We start from the raw sequence: 19,704 nt of genomic DNA, 5'->3' as shown, positions 1-19,704 counted from the left end.
CTATGGATATATATTGTATAATATTTTTTCTTATCTTTTTACCAGTATTTTGGTCCATACACGAACAACACTCTCTATGAAACAGATGAGCGTTATCGACACCTTGGATTCCGGGTGGAGGATCTTGGCTGCTGTAAAGTTATTCGCCATAACGTCTGGGGAACGCACGTTGTAGTAGGGAGCATTTTTACGAATGCTCCTCAGGATAGCACTGTCATGAAGAAGTTGGGGGAACACTAACAAACAGTCTTTTGTGGAAGTTCTCTGTCTTGGTATTACCTCTATGCTGATTGGTTATTTTCTTGGCTGTTGATGATAGAAGCCTTAATGTGGAAAACAAACTGTGCACTTATATTTAAAAATAAATGTAACTCTTATTTATAAAAAGGACATCAATAAAACAAAAATCAGAGTAAATAATTTAATGGGTGACTGTTCTCTTTGTAAAACAGCAAAATCATTCACAAAGTCCATTGTGGAGGGTTTTATGGAATTTAGATCTTGTTTTACAAAGTTGAAATAAACTTGTTTTACAAAGTTCTCAGGAGTCTTGTTATTGTATATATAACTTATTTTCAACATTTTCATATTACCTGTAAAGATCTCCTGTTTAAACCCGCAAAGGTCCCAATATTGCCACTGGGTGCTGCCATCTTGGCTGTGTTAGCATCTCCAGCAGAGTCAGTAACCCAAGTGATAACTACAGCGGTGTTTCCCGACTAGGGCACCACCTGAGGTTGCTAGGGATTACTTATGTAATGAGCAATTTTTTTCTGGCGGGTCAACTTCCACTCACAGCAATTCTTTCTCTAAGAGTGACATTCTTCTCACACACCAGCAATGCAAGAGACATTCTTCCTCCTGACCATGCTAATTTACTGTGTGTTGAGGAATTAATAATTATAGCAGGGGTTCCCAGTGTTCTCCCTAACCCCTTTTAACCGGGTGCACAATTTGGCACTTTTTAGTAAGCACCCAATTGTTTTTGAGTGAATCAGTCACACTACAAGGGCAGCCACCTGCCTACAGCTCCCACCCAGTTTTTGGGTTCCCTTCATGTTAAAAAGGTTGAGAAAGGCTGCCCTATAGCATTCCCTTTCAATCAATTTCTGGTATCTAGATTAAGGTAAGAGCAGAGGAGCTGGTCAGGTACAGTGAGTTTTTGATGTTCTAAGGCTGGGTACACACTTTCAATAATTGTCGTTGGAAAGGATCTTTGACGAGCTCTGCACATTAGCACTGTTCTGCTCTATGGAGAGGGTATGGGGAGAACGACAGAATGGCACCCTGCTGCGCTCTCTCTCCCATTCACTTTCAATATGATAGTTTGTGATCACACACCAGATTCTCATCTAATATCAGCCCTGAGGCGATTATCAGACAAGAATCATCTAATCATCTTCTGTGTATACGTAGCCTTAGGGAGAGAACGCGCAGCAGGGTGCCGTTCCATCGTTCTCCCCATCCCCTCTCCATAGAGCAGAACAGTGCTGTATGTACAGCAGTCGTTCATGCATCATGCAGTCGTTAGTCATTGGAAAGGATCGTCAAAGATCTTTTCCAACAACAATTTTTTCACGTGTGTATGGAGCCTTAGGCAAGAAAGGAGGGGAGGGGCCTATTTTAAGAGTTGATTGTTCTAAAATGTACATATGCTTGATAATTATCTCCAAAATGATTGCGATTGTCTTGGACGAAAATCTAGCATGTATACAGTAGTGTAAATTGCTAAATGACCAAGCAGGAACAAAAGTTGTCGTTACCAATGGAATCCTCTTCCCTCCATAGAACCAAACAGCACTGTGTCTACAGCACTCATTTATTTTTTTGTCACTAAAAATAACAAAAATAATTTCCTACAACAGAAATTTTACGTCTGTACACGCTTAAGTGAATGAAGTATATTTTATGAAAAGGTAATACTGGGCATGTAAAGCATTTTAAATCAGTTGATATTTCTCTGATTTTATCTGTATTGGTGACGGATTTCATTTACCCAGCATTAATGGTTTCTGGGCTGAATTTGTGAGTTATACATCATATCAGGAAAAGTATACCTATGCACTGAAAGGAAATACTGGTACACCTAATTGCTATGTAAAAAGGCATGTCAATCAATGCCCAAGTATCTGTATTAGGTACACCTTGCTGGTAACAAGTTGGACCCACTTTTCCCTTCTTCATGGCAAAGATTTAACAAGGTGCTGGAAAGATTTCTCAGGGATTTTGGTCCCTATTGACTGCATAGCATCACACACCTACTCAAGTTTTGTGGGCTGCACATCCAAGATGCTAATCTCCCATTCTGCCACATCTTAAAGGTGCTCCATTGGTTTGAGATCTGGTGATTGTGGAGGCCATTTGAGTACAGTGAACTCATTTCCAATGTTTAGGAAACCATATTAAAATCATTTTATCTTTGTGATTTGGCATAGTATCTTGCTGGAAGTAGCCATTTAAAAGATGGGTACACTGATTTGTCAAGGAATGAACATGGCCAGCAACATTACTAAGGTAGGCTGTGCCATTTAAATGATGTTGAAGTGGAATTAAGAGGCCCAAAATGTGCTGAGAAATTATTCTCTGCACCATTCCACCACCAGCCTGAACTGTTTATGCAAGGTAGGATGGATCCATGCTTTCATGTTTTTGATGCCAAATTCTGACCCTGCCATCCGAATGTTGCAGTATAAATGAAGACTCATCAGACAAGGCAACATTTATCCATTCTTCCCCTATCTGATTTTGGTGAGCCTGAGCATATTGTAGCCTCAGCTGCCTGTTTTTATCTGACAAGTGGCACACAATGTGATCTGCTGCTGTAGCCCATCTGCTTCATAGATCAATGGGTTGTGTATTCGGATATGTTCTTCTGCAGAAAGTGGTTATTTCACTTACTGTTGCCTTTCTGTCGGCTCAAACCAATCTGGCCATTCTCCTCTGTCTTCTGTTCTTCTTTCTTCTCAATCTGATAGTCAATTTGTAATGACAGTTACTACATTCATTGGGATGGTACAATGGTATTGGCTGATTAGATGGTTTGTGTTAACAGGTGTACCTATAAAAGTGGCCAGTGAGTATATGTGTCTAATATACAAATAGATTTCACTTTCATTACATTATATGATTTCATAAACTGGTACTGTATTTCTGTGGTGCATCCAAGACTGTGTGGTCATGAGACATAAAATATTAAGGGGTTAATCTGACCAGTTTGGCATGATTTCTGAGAACCTATGGAAATTTGTGTGCTGCTTTGTGTCTCTCTAGTTACCATGACTTTTTGTAACACTGAGCTCTTAACTATTTATACAACGAGCACTGCACTGAGCAATATTTTGCATCTAACCTGACCAGATGAGACAACCTCATTGTAATGAAAAAGAAAAGTTTTAGCATTAGTTTAGCATTTCCTGTTTCAGTTGTCAACTGTGCAAAAATATAACTAACCACCTCGTATTCAGGAAATTATAGCTGGAAAGGTCTAAATGAGGATGAAAAATATATAACCTAGTGTCATCTGTTTCTGATTGGATTACAATATAGATATAATGAATCCACACATTGTCTAGAGGTGACCCAGAAAATAAAGTGATTTCTCTGGCTGTCAGTTTGTGTATCATAAGTCTAACTTCTGGGCGGGGTCCTCTCCTCCTCCTGTGTCACTGTCCCTATCTCATTTGCAATCCCTATTTAATGTAAAGCACTGTGTACCATGTTGGCGATATATAAATCCTGTTTGATTATAATACCTCTACAGAATACAGAATCCCCTGGCAAGTAAAACAATTTATGGATCTTAGCTTTATTTTCATCTCCTCCCTTTACAGATGTCAGAGGATTGTCGCTGGAAATGATCTTTCAAAATCCTTTCAAGTGACTGAATAATTGCTATACACACACACAGCACTGTTCTGTATAATAGAATTATGAAGATGAGGGAATGGCACCCCACTCGGCTCCCTTCCATAGAAGGGTCTTTCCCCAATGCAGTTAACAGAAATTACATTGGACCACTGTTGTAAATATGTCAGTAAATATGTTTTTGCTCGAGATGAGTACCACTATTGGCATGGGGCTATGATTTTCTGATGTTAATGCATAGCTTTAGGCTGGGTGGACCATGACTTTGTAATGTGTGTTCAACCAACTACCTAAAGCAGAGCCCTTTTGATTCCTCCACAAACATATTCCATTTGGTCCCTTGTCATCCTAAATTTTATCATCATTGTGGCATGTAGGTGCTGCCATCCACCCTTTTATATAATGTTAAAAGGCTATGATAGGTCACCCATTAAGATAATAACATGGAAGCACAATGATGCGGAGTAAATAGCTAAACAAGGAGTATCATGGCAAGATCACCAAATATCAGTTTCATGAAAATGACCATTTATATTATTATGAGGTTATGAGTGAGGAAGTCAGTAGTAGATCATTGGAGGAGTAACAAAACCGGCTGGGGGAGTATTTTTCTACCAAGTCAGAAAGTTAAGTGGGACAATAACTGTGGGGAGATTTGAAGGCAAAGCACAGGAGCTTGAATTTGATTCTAAGGTGAAATGAAAGCCAATGAGAACTACAAAGAGATGAAGCAGAGAATGAGAGGTGGAAAAGGATGATTGATTCTGGCTGCAGCACTCATAATAGATTATAATCTATTATTCCGTTATCAAGTATTCCACTAACCCAACTCTCACCTCTATAATATTAGAGGGGAGAGTCAGGTTAGCGGAATACTAGAGAGGAGGATGTTACAGTAGTCCATAGGAGAAATGATAAGAGCGTGTACAAGGAGTTTGGTTGTCTCTGGGGACAAGTAGGGGCGGATTTTAGAAATGTTGCGCAGGTGAAAGTGACAGGACCTGGAAATGTTCTTACTATGGGGGTAAAGGAGAGGGCAGAATCAAAGAGTTTGTAAATTACATTACTATAATAAAGCATACATAATTTCTATGTATGCTATAATTAATTTCCTGATTGGCTAAAAAATTCTTTTAAGACATGTAAAATGTATTTGTATCCCTTCTGGATGTGATACAGAACATAATACTTTTTCTTCCTTCCTTCCTCCTTTCTTTTCTTTTTACAAACTAGCTAAACCTTTTCAGGAAGGTATTTATCAATTGCACCTTGCACGTATCCTGCACAGCAACTCCAAGTAAGCTCTATTCATAGAGTTCAATAAGATAAGAACACAGCAGTGAGGCAGGCGTCATTCAATGCTCTGTAAAGGAGCCATTATCCTCCCTGCGTCTGTATAGTCTGAAATATAAAGGAATTTTATAAAGTAAGGTCAAAGGTCCATCTCCATAGAGAGTGCGTCCTTTCTTGTCTACCATCTTGATTTCCAGCTCCTTTTATTTTTTTCCCCCTTCATAATTGAGGTGTCATTCAACACAAGATGCTCCAGCCGTAATGCTGTAGACTGCATGCTTGTAATTTAAGATTAACTGACCCTCGACAGGTGAGGTCTAACAGTATAGGCTGTTGTGACTGCGTGATGTACAGCCGCTGCTGTCAGCAAGTTTAATACATTGTTGGAGAACAACTTGTATTTGTCTAAGCTTCAATTTTCTGTATGAATGTTTCATTATGTTATTCGCTCCTTTTGTGCAAATACTGTAAATCTCTCTAACATTGGACCTGATTTATTAAAGCTTTCCAAGACTAGAGAAGATGGACTATCATGGGAGAACCTGGCTGTAAAACGTATTGACGATAATACATATTGGAGTGCTGTGATTACTAGTAACAACTACTTTAACAATAAATCTTACTAGTAACATGTCTCTGCACAGAGCGGATGGCAGGAAGATTACTACTGAAAACAGATTCCAACTGATAAGTTATTTTAGCTTTACCCCAGAGCTCTTATTGGATTTAAAGCCTCCAACAAAACTGCAATTATCAAAGGCTGACGGCTCTTGGAAATTTAAGCCACTGGTAAAAGGCTTGAGAGCGGGAGCAGGAATCCCTTTCAGAATGTCCTCCCTTGGTAACCAGGGTAGAACAGCCCATCCTGTGTTTTAGGGGATATCCTTATTTTTTAATCAGACTGACAAGCCAGTGTAATCAGATTTTCCGCTAACATTATCGTTCTTCTTTTCTTAATGCTAAAAGTACATTCACACGGGTGGCTTTTGGTCCTGTGCGGTTTATTCTTGCTGCTGGATGGTTTCTACTAACGTGAGAACAATAGCCAAAGCTGCCTAATACCTGGTGGGCCTCTTATACAGGTGTGTTAGCAGCACAATCGTCATTTTGTAATGTGCAGTAAGTCCAAATACAGAACTTCTTTTTATTTAAACCTAAAAACAAATTTTAGTACTTAGTACTCTTGTACTGAGTAAACCTAATTTTCAGTTAAGTTTTGAAGTTTTATCTACGAGGGCCAATGGAAAAAAATGCCTCCTACATGCTGGCCAGTGGACAGAATGCTAACATTAAAGATAGTCAAAAAGATTATTGGTGTTACTTTTGGGCAAAGATTACGCATTGCTCATAGGAACCCCTAGCAATCCCTGGAAGAACTCTATGTTTCCACTGGACCCTTGTTGAGAAACACTGTTTTGGAGTGTCTAGAGAACATTGTGCCCAGTTTACCAAAAGAGAATTTGTTTGGTCAGGTGCTAATTTCAGACAAGAATACCTTTTTTAAAATCAACATTCCAGTAGGGTTGATGGCAAGGCTTTGTGCAGACCACTTATGTTCCTCCACACTAAACTCATCAAACCCAGTCCCTATTGACTACACACAGGCATAGTCTTGATAAAACAGAAAAATAGCATTCCCCAAATTGTTGCCACAAGTTGGGAGTGGGGGGCACCTGGAAACACCGTGTGTCCATACAGCTTTGGCCATATAGCGAAGGTGTGATGGTCAGGTGCACACGGACCTTTGTCCATATGGTGTATTTTATTAGAACATTTCCTGCAGCCGTTAACATTTTTGCCTCCTTTCGCACAGTCACAGCTGAGTGGATAGTTGTTATTTACCAAACACGAATCTGTTTCATGTCCAGAGGAAATGCTGAGAGGACTATGAAGCTGGAATTACAGGCGGCTCACTGCTAATCTAGTCACTTTATAACTTTCTACAAATTGCCTTTCTTTAAACGTTTATTAAGCTTACCTTTTGTGAAATGAAGGCAAGAGATGAAAAGGGGAAGAAAGGGGCAAAGCATTTATTCATAAAAAAAAAAACATTGTCACTATATTGATTTCTAATGTGTTTATATATTTAGCAATAAAGTATAGCATCTGATGGATAAAAAGGTAAAAGTAAAACGCAAGTAAAGAAGTAAAACATTATTATTTATCCTAAAGTAAGCTAGTCATGGCTGTCCTATGTTAGTTTTGGATAGGTTGTGGAAGGTTAGAGTCGTCATCAAGTTGTTATTAACATCTGTGTCCCAGTTGGGGAATCTCTCCTCCAATTTGGTAACCCTTAGATAGAAAATAACATTCTAAATGTGTCATTATTGCAAAGAATAAGGGGAAATCTTGCATCGGGGACAAATGCTTTGGTTGCAACTGTCCAAGATATGAACTCTCCCACTTTGAGGAGATTTACTCATACTTCCCATTGCTTCTTCAAGACAGGAATAATATATGCACATGTATCATATTGCCTAAGCATTAACCATGAAATATCATGCAGCTGTTCCACTCTTTAAAATTTATGTAGCAGAACTGAGCAACGTGGAAGGTTTATTCCAGAGTGTAAACAACCTGGACTGGAGTGCGGTGACTCCATATTGTATTGTGTGAAGCCAACACTTCGCTTGGTTTTAAGAGTCGCATTTAAAAGCTAATATTTATCTAGTACATTTTCTTCTGCTAATCATACAAAAGTTCACGTCCTCCAACACGCCTTGAAAAATAACATTTTCTTGTGAATTTCCGACCGCCAATGACCGCTTGTGTTTAGAAAGCAAAGAGCAAAACAAACACGACCCTGCAAAACTGATATATAATACTTCAGAGAAGATCAGCCGCAGGCTTAAAGGCTTTCGTCTTCTCAATTGATGTTTTGTGAATAACTTAAACCAGCCTTTTTCAACCTTTTTACCCAAAGGAACCCTTAAAAAAAGTTCAGGTCTTGTTTGTTGGGGGGTCAGTTGAAAAGACCTTTCTATAGTAACCAGTGAAAAGAATGTGCGCCCCATACAGTGTTGGCTAGAATACAAACTTTATAGGCAACTAAAAACATCATTAGAGTCCAACAGCTCTACCAAGTGGTGTTGGCCCCAGAACTATGCAGGAATCCTCAAATAGGAGGTCAATCGGTCACAGTTCAAGGAACCTAGGCTGAGAATGGCTGACCCTTGTCTATTGCTATTGATGAGAAGCCAACTCCTACTGGGCTGGGGTTTCTGGATTGGAGATGCTAAACAAATAAAAGCATAAACCCTACCGTAAGAAGTAACTCTAATGTAAAGACTCATGTATAGACATATAATATAATATGTGGCATGCGCTAACAAAACAGGGTTTCTATAACTAGATGTTTAACCTAGAGGCATAATAGGGGACCAACCAAGCTAACACCACTCAAATGACATTTGATAAAGATTGCATTAGGATTGCATTGCCTCCACTGTCATTGCCCTCAAAAGACCAATTGCCTACCCTTACACCCTCCCCTGTTAAGTGGCATGCATTTGACTAATTGCACTGTGCAGGAACATGATGGTATAGGGTGGAGATCCTTGGACATCAACTAAGCACTGCATTATCCATAGGATTGACTTGTCAGGAATACAGAAACAAAAATGTTAAATTAGCAGAACATGTTCCCAAGCAAGTTAAATAAAACGTATTTAAATAAACATAATAAATAAGTCTTTCTGTATTTGTTCATAAGTTTACTGAAAAAATGTAGAAATATTCAATGAGTTTATTCTTTCGTCTATTTCATGTGTTCTTTTTACCATCAGGGGTTAAATCTGGAAAAGCAAAATTTTTCCACCTTTGAAATTGGTTCTTCCAACACTACTATCACTGAATACTAATCAGTGTAGTAACTGGACTGTGGAATTATGCAAATCTATTTAAATCTGAGTAATTAGCTGTATGTTTGTCACCTTTCCAGGAGAAAGTGTTCCTGACCCAATAATGTTTCTTCCTATTATTGTATCGGAATCACAACCATTAGATACCCCTAGTGATTTCCATATGTGTAAGCCCCATGTGATCACATCTAACCTCACATTCTTTTTTTATTGTACAATCATTTGATTTGTGTCCATACTTCTGACCGTTACTAATAAGGTGCAGGAAAAGATTTACCGTAATATAGACCTAAACCTAATATATGTTGTTGTAGAGATTCCATGTGATTTGAAACATTTAAATCCTTTTCTTAGATCCCAGAATTGTCACATAGGGTGATGTCTCATGCCTCTGCATACTTAGTTGTGCTGGAGGAAGAAGGAAATGGGAAGTGCAGGCTAGTTGAGTATCAGTTGGATATGGGCGACCCCTTCGAATGGTAACAGATCTACCGTATATCAATATATCCAATTTGCCTAATTTGTATTTTTTAATATCACCTAATTCCAAATTCACATTACTCTTCTGTAATCCCTGTACAGCAGAATTCAGGCTGAGAGAGGATAGGGTGGCATTGCAATCCAATCAGCCATTTGCATTGCACAGGTAAATGAATGATAAGAAAGGAGAACACAGGGATGACCTCGTCACCATGTTGCTGCTCTTCCACTATCCATTCACAGGCTTGGAAAGAAAGCTGCACATGATTGCAGCATACCCAGCAATCCATCTTCCCCTTAGCTTGCCAGGACTGAGCCATTCCAGATGCCGGTCCAATCAAATGGCTAAGGTACGCAAGGGGAAAGAGAAGGAAGAATATGCTGGCAAGGGGGGCAGGTGAGTATGGCGGGTTTAAAAAATTCCCTAGTTTCATTGGTTTTGATTATGAAATGCATTTATTGTGCTATCATTTTATAAGCTTATACATTTTCACAATATTTATTTCCATCCATTGCATTTGTTTTTCCCTAAGATCATCTATGACTGATGGGAGAGTTGGACTGATGTGTAAAGTTATCTCCAGCAAACACTGCCCCCACTGGCACTCCAGATCCTAACACTTGCCCCCACATGCACCCCAGATCATAACACTGCCCCCACAGGCACCCCAGATGCTAGCACTGCCCCCACATGCACCCCAGATCATAACACTCCCCCCACAGCCACCCCAGATCATAACACCGCCCCCACAGGCACCCCAGATCATAACACCGCCCCCACAGGAACCCCAGATCCTAACACTGCCTCCACAGGCACCAAAGATAATACCAATGCCCCCACAGGCACCCCAGATCCTAGCACTGCCCCCACAGGCACCCCAGATCATAACACTGCCCCCACAGGCACCCCAGATCATAACACTGCACTGCCCCCACAGGCACCCCAGATCATAACACTGCCCCCACAGGCACCCCAGATCATAACACTGTCCCCAAAGACTTAAAAGCCTTTTTCGTGCAGGCAGTGTATAAAGTGCTGTAAGTATGCTTGCACTTCTGGTAATTGAGCACTTTTTGTACAGTGTTTGCTGAGTGCAGGCTGAGTGGGAGTACACTGTATACGATTGTGTAAAGTGTGTTTCCTTCCAGGCTGCAGTGCAGGACAGTGAAGAATGGGATTCAGACAATAAAAAAGATATTTGTCAGAACATTAGCAATATATGTTGGGCCGGAGGCAGTGCTGCAGGGAGGGGAGTTGGGCTGACAGGGTCCATTAACAAGGTGTCAAAAACAAGAGCTATGGTAGGTCAAAGGTGACATTCCTACCTGCACAAATTCATTACATGTGAAAAATGAATCTTTATGTAACAAGCAAATACACAAAATAGCTAACCCACACTGATAAACACCTGTGCAAATTATTTGTTCATGCGTTGAGCTTTTTTTTTTTAAAAACACGGGGGGAGGGGGGTCTGCGGACCCCGGGGTCATCTGTTTGTCGCATGCCATTTTTTGCATTTCATTCAGTTCATTCTATTAGTTTGTGAAGTTCTGAGTCTGCATGATACTGGGGCTTCTAGGAAAACTTTGGGCTGAAGTCAGAATTTCACACCTAGCAAATGGCTCTTTTTTCATGTGTTTTATTGCCTGTCAACTGTTATAAATAAAATAATGGTTCAGAAGCTTTAGGATCAGATAAAACTGGGACACTCTAGAGGGTTTATCCCTAAACCTAGAAAATAAATGTTTCTGCGTGGTGTCGTTTTTCGCAATTCAAAAAAAAAATTGTATAGATATTTTTACATTCATGAGTTCTTGTCTGTGCTAGACTTCCTTACTGCACAGCAAAGTATGCATCACATGCACTAAAGTCTGGAGATACTTTTACATGTGCATGTGTGCAATTGTGGTAAATTGTAAATAATAGGGGCAGCGCAGTGGCTCGTAGGTTAGCACTCTGGCCTTTGCAGTGCTTGGTCCCAGGTTCAAGTCTCAGCTAGAACACTATCTGCATGGAGTTTGCAGGTTCTCCCCATGTTTGCATGAGTTTCCTATGGGTACTCTGGTTTCCTCCCACATTCCTAAAACATGCAGTTAGGTTAGTTGTCCTTTCCCCAAAAAATGGACCCTAGACTGTTGTAATGACATATGACTATGGTAGGGTCTATAGATCGTGAGCTCCTTTGAGGAACAGTTAGTGACATGACTATGGACTTTGTAGAGCATTGCGTAATATGTTGGTTCTATAAATAATACCGTGTAATATTAATAATAATTTTTTTTTTAGAAAAACAACTGATCCAAAATATTAGTTAAATACATAGACATTAAGTTCCTAAAACACTGCATTGAATAAAAATGTGCCTTTTTTATTTTAATTAAATAAAAATCTGCCCATCTGCCTATACAAATAGCTGCCCACCAAGCAGCTCTTTCCATTTTTATTCATTGTTGCACCATTATGCTGCTGATCTCCTTTGGTCTTTTTTATGACAGAATCACCATGTATTATTTTTATGGGAATTGCAAATTTAAAAATATAAATATGACTTTTGTTAATACATGATTTAGTTTACATAAACTTTCTTATGCTTACAAAAGGACAAATTTAAAATACAACCTAAATGGTTTCTGTGTAACAAACGTAAACTGAAACTTAAAAGGGATAAACATTCCTGTATGATTGAATGGTGATTATAGAAGAATAGAATAAAGGATCTGTGCTGTGTCTGGAGAAGCTGAGCCCCGCCATGGATCATTCCATAATATAAACATCATAGATAGCGGAAACTGTTAAGTTGTTTGCAGCGTTTCTTCTCCCATCAATCGAGTTTAATTCTCCACTTAAAGGATGATTACACTGAGCTCCTCTAAGTGAGGAAATTTTTTGGTGATATTGTTTATTGAATCAAAGATTTATACCAACAGTTCCGCCTGGATCTCTGATGCCCTTAAAGAGAATGTTTCATATATATATATATATATATATATATATATATAAATATATAGATAGATCGTTTTTTTCGTATTATTATTTTGTACTTTATTATATTTAAAAGTGATAAATATTTTTTATACATATCCACATTTTAAATTAACAGTCAGCAGATGGCACCGTAAGCTCCTTTTCATCCACTCTCCATTCTTGTAATACAATGTTTATTCCTATGTGTGGCCAAACTAATAATATGTAACTAAGAAAGCAGAAAAATAAGTGTTGTTCCCATAATGCAGCACTCCCAGCATTAATATTTAATATTTATATAGCGCCAACATATTACGCAGTACTCTACATTAAATAGGGGTAGCAGAAGACAGAAACATGATGTATGGCAAGGGGTTGGGTACCGTTACACAGTTTGGGAAGGCGACGGTAAAGCAGTTCTTACATAATATTTCATATTATGAATATATTTCATATTAAAAAAAAGAAAGAAGGTACACAAGATAAACTGAACATAATTTTCACAAGCATATAGGCTATTTTTTTATCATTTAGCTAAGGATTTTTTAGCAATCTCCTAAATTCATCCATAGTTGCATGCCCCTTCAGCTGTTGAATGTCTTTCGTTAGATTAGATGTAAGATTTCAGTGGCGTCGTTTTCAGTTTTTGATGCATCCATGCCATGTAAACCATCCCCTTACATCTACTGGGAACTGTATATCTGACTCTGTTTTGTAACCACTTAACTATTGCATGGCTACAGCCCCTTGCAGGGGGTGTATTTGCTCCTGGGCCCATGCCGTCTGTGGTTCCAATCATTGTTGCTTCTACACCTTTGCTTGGAAGCTGTGTATTCACGTGACTTTTTGTACAGAATAAATCAGTTTCTCCTTCCATTACTATTCTGATTTGGTTATTTTCTGTCTGAGTCTCTTCTGCATTGGAAGAACAGACTGCATACCCATTGCTGCATACCCTGTTTCCCTAAAAATAATCTATAAATCTATCTAATCTATAAAATAAGCCCTAGCATGATTTTTCTGTTTTTTAGAAGATGCGCGAAATATAAGCCCTTCCCCGAAAATAAACTACAATATGTATAAATACATGGACAAGAGGTGCTCATTTAAGGAAAGTACTATTGGTAGACATGAGAAATTGGGGCCAATGGTTCTAAAGGAAATGGAGTCACAAGAAATTCAAGATGGAATTCAAGGTTTAGAGAGTTATGATGATGTTCCTGAAAAAGATGGGATGACTGTATTTGAATAAATGTTGTTTTTTTTGTTCAAAAATAAATGTCAATTGTTAAAAATAAGCCCTAGTGATTTTTTTTTGAGCAAAACATAATATAAGGCACTGTCTTATTTTCTGGGAAACAGTACGATCACCAAAGTTTGTTATACAGGAATACTGAGTCTTTTGCCTGCAGACCACTATACAAGCTATAATCCAACAATCTCTATACAATTCATAAACAATCATACAGGCACTTACCATATTTGTTTTGGTGGATCTAGGGGCCCATTCACACCTAAGCATTAGGTAAATGCACCCAAGTTAATGTGCGTTATGGTCCATGGAATCATGGCAGCCAAGTCATTATAAAAAGGGATGCCAACACACATGGGTTACAAAATGTTCTTTTTCCCATTTCTTCCAATTTTTCCTAGCACAGCAGCAACCCAAAATTAATTATATATGCTTTGTAATGGACTACATTACGTTTTGGGAACTTCTGTACAATAGGTTGTGTGCTATTACCAATAGATGGCAATACCATACAGAGGAGGTACGTTGTGATGTACTGTAATGCATGGTAAAGCCACACATGATTGGAAAGGAGATTGTACCGTGTTGTGAGCTTTACACAGCAGGTAAGGTCAGTCAGTACAATTCTGTACAATACGGTTTCCCTCATTCTGTGAAATGGCAAAAAGCTGATCAATACCAAACCAATCATCCGCAATTCACATGGATCAGCAATGTTCCCTGACCACTGCATTACCGGAAACAAGGCAATTTTACCATGCAGGCAGATCTGATCACTGCAGCTATACTTGATGGCTCAAATGATTTTGATAGTCTCCAATAAATAAATCCAGGTGTTTCCAGTGTAAAACACTGTGCATGCTACAGAATACAAAAACAAGAACTTGCAACAAATTCATGGTTTGATGGGTTGGATATGGTGGAACTCGAGTGACTTTCACAGAACCCTGACCTCAACCTTACTGGACACCTCTGGGGTGAATTGAAATGCAGATTATGAGCAAACATTCTAATCCTACATCAATACCTGACTCATACATAGTCTTTCAGTTCAACGAATATGGTCAAAAATACCTTCCAAAATCTTTTGGAACAATGGAGAATGGAGTGAAATATTGTTAAGGAGGGGGGCAGCTCTATGCTAATACCTATGGATTTAGAATAGGATATCCAATAATCTCACATGTGCAATGGCCAGGTTTTCACAAAATTTTAGCCATATATCAGCTTCATTCAGGTAGTCAAATAATGTACCAGAGCTGTACCCTATATACGAGTATATACAACACTTCAATAAACAGGAACTTTCATATCCTCTGAACAACCCCAGACTCCCATTAATCCAATAATAGGTAGCTTTCCTGTTGCAGTCATTAGGCTGTCACTTACTGTTACACATCTAAAGCCAAAGTGGTAATTCTGGTTCTCTGTGACCATGAAAAGACCTTGATCTTCCCCTTTGTGGAAAAAAAATTCAGTTTCTGCATGACTTTCTGGGGCCTGTTTACATGAATCACCGGTTTCATGAATTGAGCATACAGGACAGCTAAAAGGGCCATTGAAAGTGAGCCTGATCTGAATTAAAAGATATCGTGGTAACGGGATGCTTACAGGGCAGATAATAGGCAGCAGACACCAAATGTCCAAAATAACAGCAGGTTTATTTCTTTAGCCAAGTGTGACAGCACACTCTCCAGCACTTTAAAGTAAAAACAATAAACCCAGTGGCCCGGCTGGGCATCTAGCTACCTCACTGGGTGCCCTGTCTATCTAACACTCAATATCAACACTGTTTCACTCACAGTTCAAGTTTTGTTTGCCTGCTGGCTTTCCTGGAGCTCTGTCTCCTCTCATGCAGCCTGGAACCCACCCTGGCTCCCTTCACCCAGATTCTGGCTCTCTTCACAGCCTGGAACAGACTTCCTCTCATTCTGGAACCCTCTGGCTGCCCTACAGCCTCTAACTGCTCACTCCAGCCTCTGACTGGTCACCTCTCCCTCATGTACCTGAGTGCAGGTGCAATAACCCCAGCTCTGATTTGGGTTGGGCCAGGGAACCCACCCTTCACTTCCCTTGGCCAGCTCCAGGGCCCTAAAGAACCTGGTTTCTTTTCTAAAAGCCTATATAAACCTATTAACACATTCTTTCCCTTGAGCCTTTCATACCCTTTCTCCGACATTTTAGGGACACTCTGTCACAATATGTAATATAGCCCTAGAACAGTTGTAGACACATTAGGGCACTTAGAGGTACCTCTGCTGAGGCTCCAATACACTTGTATAGAAGTTAGTAAAGTGGCACCCCAATGTACAAGCACATTGGGTTCTAAATGATCCAGCTGCAGAGCACCACAGAGTTAAAATGTGAAGTTAGTTTTCTTTTAGGTCTGTTGATATGCATTGGCATCCCATTTAAATGAAACAAGCTGCCTTAGGGCAACATACATGCAGTAGAACACTGCCGCAAAGCTGCCAATTTAGTCCTCAACTAACCAGAAGTCCAGAATGCTGGTCCCATTCACATATAAACAACAAAATAAATTAAAAAAGACTTATTTTAAAATAAAAAGGCTGTTTATTCTATCATTTACATTGCAGCAGCTAGTTTATATATGAGAAATATAACAAGAATATAAAGCTTTACAATATATACACGTTTAAACAAATAAATATGTTTGTACATCAAGTGAACAATAAAACTGTATTACAGTTTATATATCTACAATGTATTTCTGGCACAGTCCATTTATAATTCACATATTGTTGATATGAGAGCAACAATTTATATCAGATACAGAAGAGAAGGGTCTGTGTTACATTTTGAAGCCACGGTAGGTGGGTACATTGCAGTGGGTGGGTGCAGTTTCATTATTTAGAATAACATCCCAATGCAATGACTAGAGTAGCTTGCTACACAGCCATGTTGTACAGGGACCACAACTCCTATACCATGCAATGCTTTAATACAAATGCATGATCAGTTTTTATTTGTTGATGCACAGCAGTCAGAACACAATTAGAAACAATGCTGTGGTGCCATTAGCACTGGTGAACTGTTGTTCCACTTTAACATTTTACATTACAGAGATACAAATCACTGTTAGGTGGTATCACCAATGGAGTCTCCAAAAGCTGTAAGTATCCATTAGGTAACGACCAAGACCTTACAAGCAGATTTTCTGACTATTGTGCTCCACCAACCAGTCCAATTGCTAATTGATCAGATGGAAGTCCAAAAACACAGCATACACATGTTCAATATTCTGCCCTTCCGATTGTTTAAAAAGTGAATAGAATTCTGACCATGTTAATTAATTGCTTGCATGACTTGTGTACCTACATATCTGATGGCTCCGACTAAGGACTGAAAAATCAGATTTGAATGTTTCATGGGATCAGAAGTGAAAATTTTCCCCCGTGTACACAGCCTAACTCAGTGCCCACCCAAAACGAATTCACTTTAACAATTTTATAAATCAGAAACCTTACACGTTCTGCCTAATCCTCCAGAATCCATTAGGTGAAGTTAATAGCTGCCTGCAGAAAACAGATATTTGGAGTGGTCGGGCATCACTGAGCTGTGTAACTACAAAGATTCATTAACCATGTTAATGGGTAAAAACTATTAAGTGCACAAATGTTACAAGTTGTCATCAACAAGTAAAAATACCCAGATTTTAAAAAGAAATGGTCTGGTTTGTGAATGATTGCTAAAGTTGCTTGTTGTCAGTCCCCATGCAGCTGCATCCCGTGGTGTTTTTTTTTTTTTTTTACTTGGTTTCCTCTAAGAGACTTGTAATCCTTATTTTTGCCCCTACGCTGTCATCACAGGGGTCCCTAAACTCTTCATACTGCCAGAGCTAGGAAGAATAATCCAATTCAGTACCCTGCCCCTAGGATCATTCCTCCTGGCCCAAGCTGATGTCCTGGTATGATTTGCAGAAAGCAGGGCTGGTTTTAGGGTCGGCCAAACAGAAGTATATCCCAAGGTCCCTACCCTCTCCAGGGTCAGTTGTCAGAATGGCAAGAAGTACATGGAGCTGCAATGCTGTGCATTTGGGGCCCTTATTGCATATTTGTCCATATTTTGTCTAAAACAAGAATGAGAGTTATCAGCAGTGATGCTACCATAAACATTCTTCCGCTGCATATATTTCGATGCCCCTGTATAACCTGATAGCATTACAATAGGACTTAGCAGGAGGTATTTAATTAATAATAAATTACATTTAATAGCTATGCAGGTATTTCATACAGATTTTTACTATTTACCTATAGTTGTGCTTTAAGCCTGGCCCCAAATCTGTCTACTTGTGATAACAAGTGTTTTTAACGTATTATTATATCCTATACAGTGGTATATGTTCTCACACAAATATGAATGCTCTGTGGTTTACAATGTGCTTTTGTTATCAGTTTACTTCTTTTTGTGCAAATTCATGTGGAATTATAACTGTGTCTTCATTCCTCTCACAATTGAACATAAAACAGAAATATGGTATAAAAATGGGGTTGTAATCCAACTAAGGAGGCATCAAAGCAACAGTAAAAAATATTTTGCTATAATAACAGGCGTTCCATGACAACGATGGTTCACTTAAAACCTGCAAACCTTCGTAATTAAAAAATAATTGACGTGACCTCTCCCTGTGTGTCAGAGGAATCTGTATCAAAAAAGAGAAAATATCAAACAGCTCAATCAAGTTGTAAGGGAGGTGCACAGGGGTGGCTCTGATTCAGGACATGTAGCCCAAAACATGTAGAAGGCGTCTGGCGTTCTGTCAGTGGTTAAATAAAGCCGGAGTGATACCAGAGTGCTGATCCTCATTATCTTGCTATCATTGGTTTGGAGCATCTGGTAGGGAAACGTTCTTTATGATGTTATACAAGAATGAGGTGCATGTGGGAAGGGCAATTGCCCAGAAAGTACATAAAACAAAAATTCCTACACACCCGATCCTGTGTGCACCAAAACTAACACAATGGATGCATTAGCCTCAGTGAACACTTAAACTTCAATGAGAGCCATAAAGCCTAACACGCACATTAATAGTAACATTTAAAGTGTATATGGATGATGGCAGAATACATTTTACTTGTATCAGTTTTGGGTAGACCTGTTTTAATTCAGTTTGGCACTCCATACAAAAACTTATGAAGAGGATTTATGAACAGAGATGGAAATCTTTGGTGATTTTCTTTACATTTTTGTATTCCTTGCAGCTTATAAATTCATTGGCCCGCCACCAACTAAGAGGCTGCAATGTCACCAATCATGCTACATATGGGGGCTGCAATGCCACCAATCATGCCACATATGAGGGCTGCAATGCCACCAATCATGCCACATATGGGGGCTGCAATGTCACCAATCATGCAAATAGTGATGTTGCTACCAAAAATTAGCGTGAAACCTACAGCTAGAATCTGATTGCTGTGGGCAATTTCATTATATAAAGGGGTAAAGCATATAAATGGACAAGTGCAATATTCCCGACCATCCTTTCTACAAGATGTAAAGTTATTTAATGCTCCACAATAGGTACCAGATAGTCCAGAATTCCAGCTATGTAATGTTATTTTTTATAAATGTGGATCTGCACAGTAAATGCTTGGTTTGTCTCATGTATTAGTAAACGTTCTCCATATAAAATTATTTAAAATAATTAGAAAATACAATTCCATGGAACAATATAAAAATAACGATATACAAAATATACAGCGTCCATTACAATCATAAATAACTCCTATGTACACGGTACACATATCTGACCATCCGTGCGGCCCTTCTTGAGGGTTCTATGTTAGGAATAGCCAGAGGGGGTATAGAAGGCCTAGGAGGAGGAGGAGGCCTTGTATGCAATGTCTCTGTGAGCCATTGAGCGGGGAAGTGGTGGTAAAGATGGCGTCTGTCTCATTCCTAGGCAGAGCCATGTTGCAGATATTTCCCTCACAGCATGATGTGCACACCTGCAGGAACAAGCAGAGGAA

The 19,704-nt window shown here is 39.1% G+C and overlaps 2 protein-coding genes across 2 annotated transcripts in view; one reads left to right on the top strand and one right to left on the bottom strand.

The window, feature by feature from the left end:
* Window positions 1–540, top strand: part of MMADHC (metabolism of cobalamin associated D) — an 18,980-nt gene extending 18,440 nt beyond the window's left edge. Inside the window, exon 5 of the mRNA XM_072419085.1 lies at window positions 22–540. Within this exon, the coding sequence (XP_072275186.1) occupies window positions 22–240 (219 nt within the window). The 3' untranslated portion in view covers window positions 241–540. The remainder of the gene's footprint in view (window positions 1–21) is intronic.
* Window positions 541–19,097: 18,557 nt separating this feature from the next.
* LYPD6 (LY6/PLAUR domain containing 6) overlaps window positions 19,098–19,704 on the bottom strand; it is a 40,444-nt gene continuing 39,837 nt past the window's right edge. Inside the window, exon 6 of the mRNA XM_072418142.1 lies at window positions 19,098–19,683. Coding sequence (XP_072274243.1) covers window positions 19,513–19,683 — 171 coding nt within the window. The 3' untranslated portion in view covers window positions 19,098–19,512. The remainder of the gene's footprint in view (window positions 19,684–19,704) is intronic.

This window comes from Pyxicephalus adspersus, chromosome 7 (assembly GCF_032062135.1).
Source record: "Pyxicephalus adspersus chromosome 7, UCB_Pads_2.0, whole genome shotgun sequence".
Classification (NCBI taxonomy): domain Eukaryota; kingdom Metazoa; phylum Chordata; class Amphibia; order Anura; family Pyxicephalidae; genus Pyxicephalus; species Pyxicephalus adspersus.
This window is presented reverse-complemented; position numbering and strand designations above follow the sequence as displayed.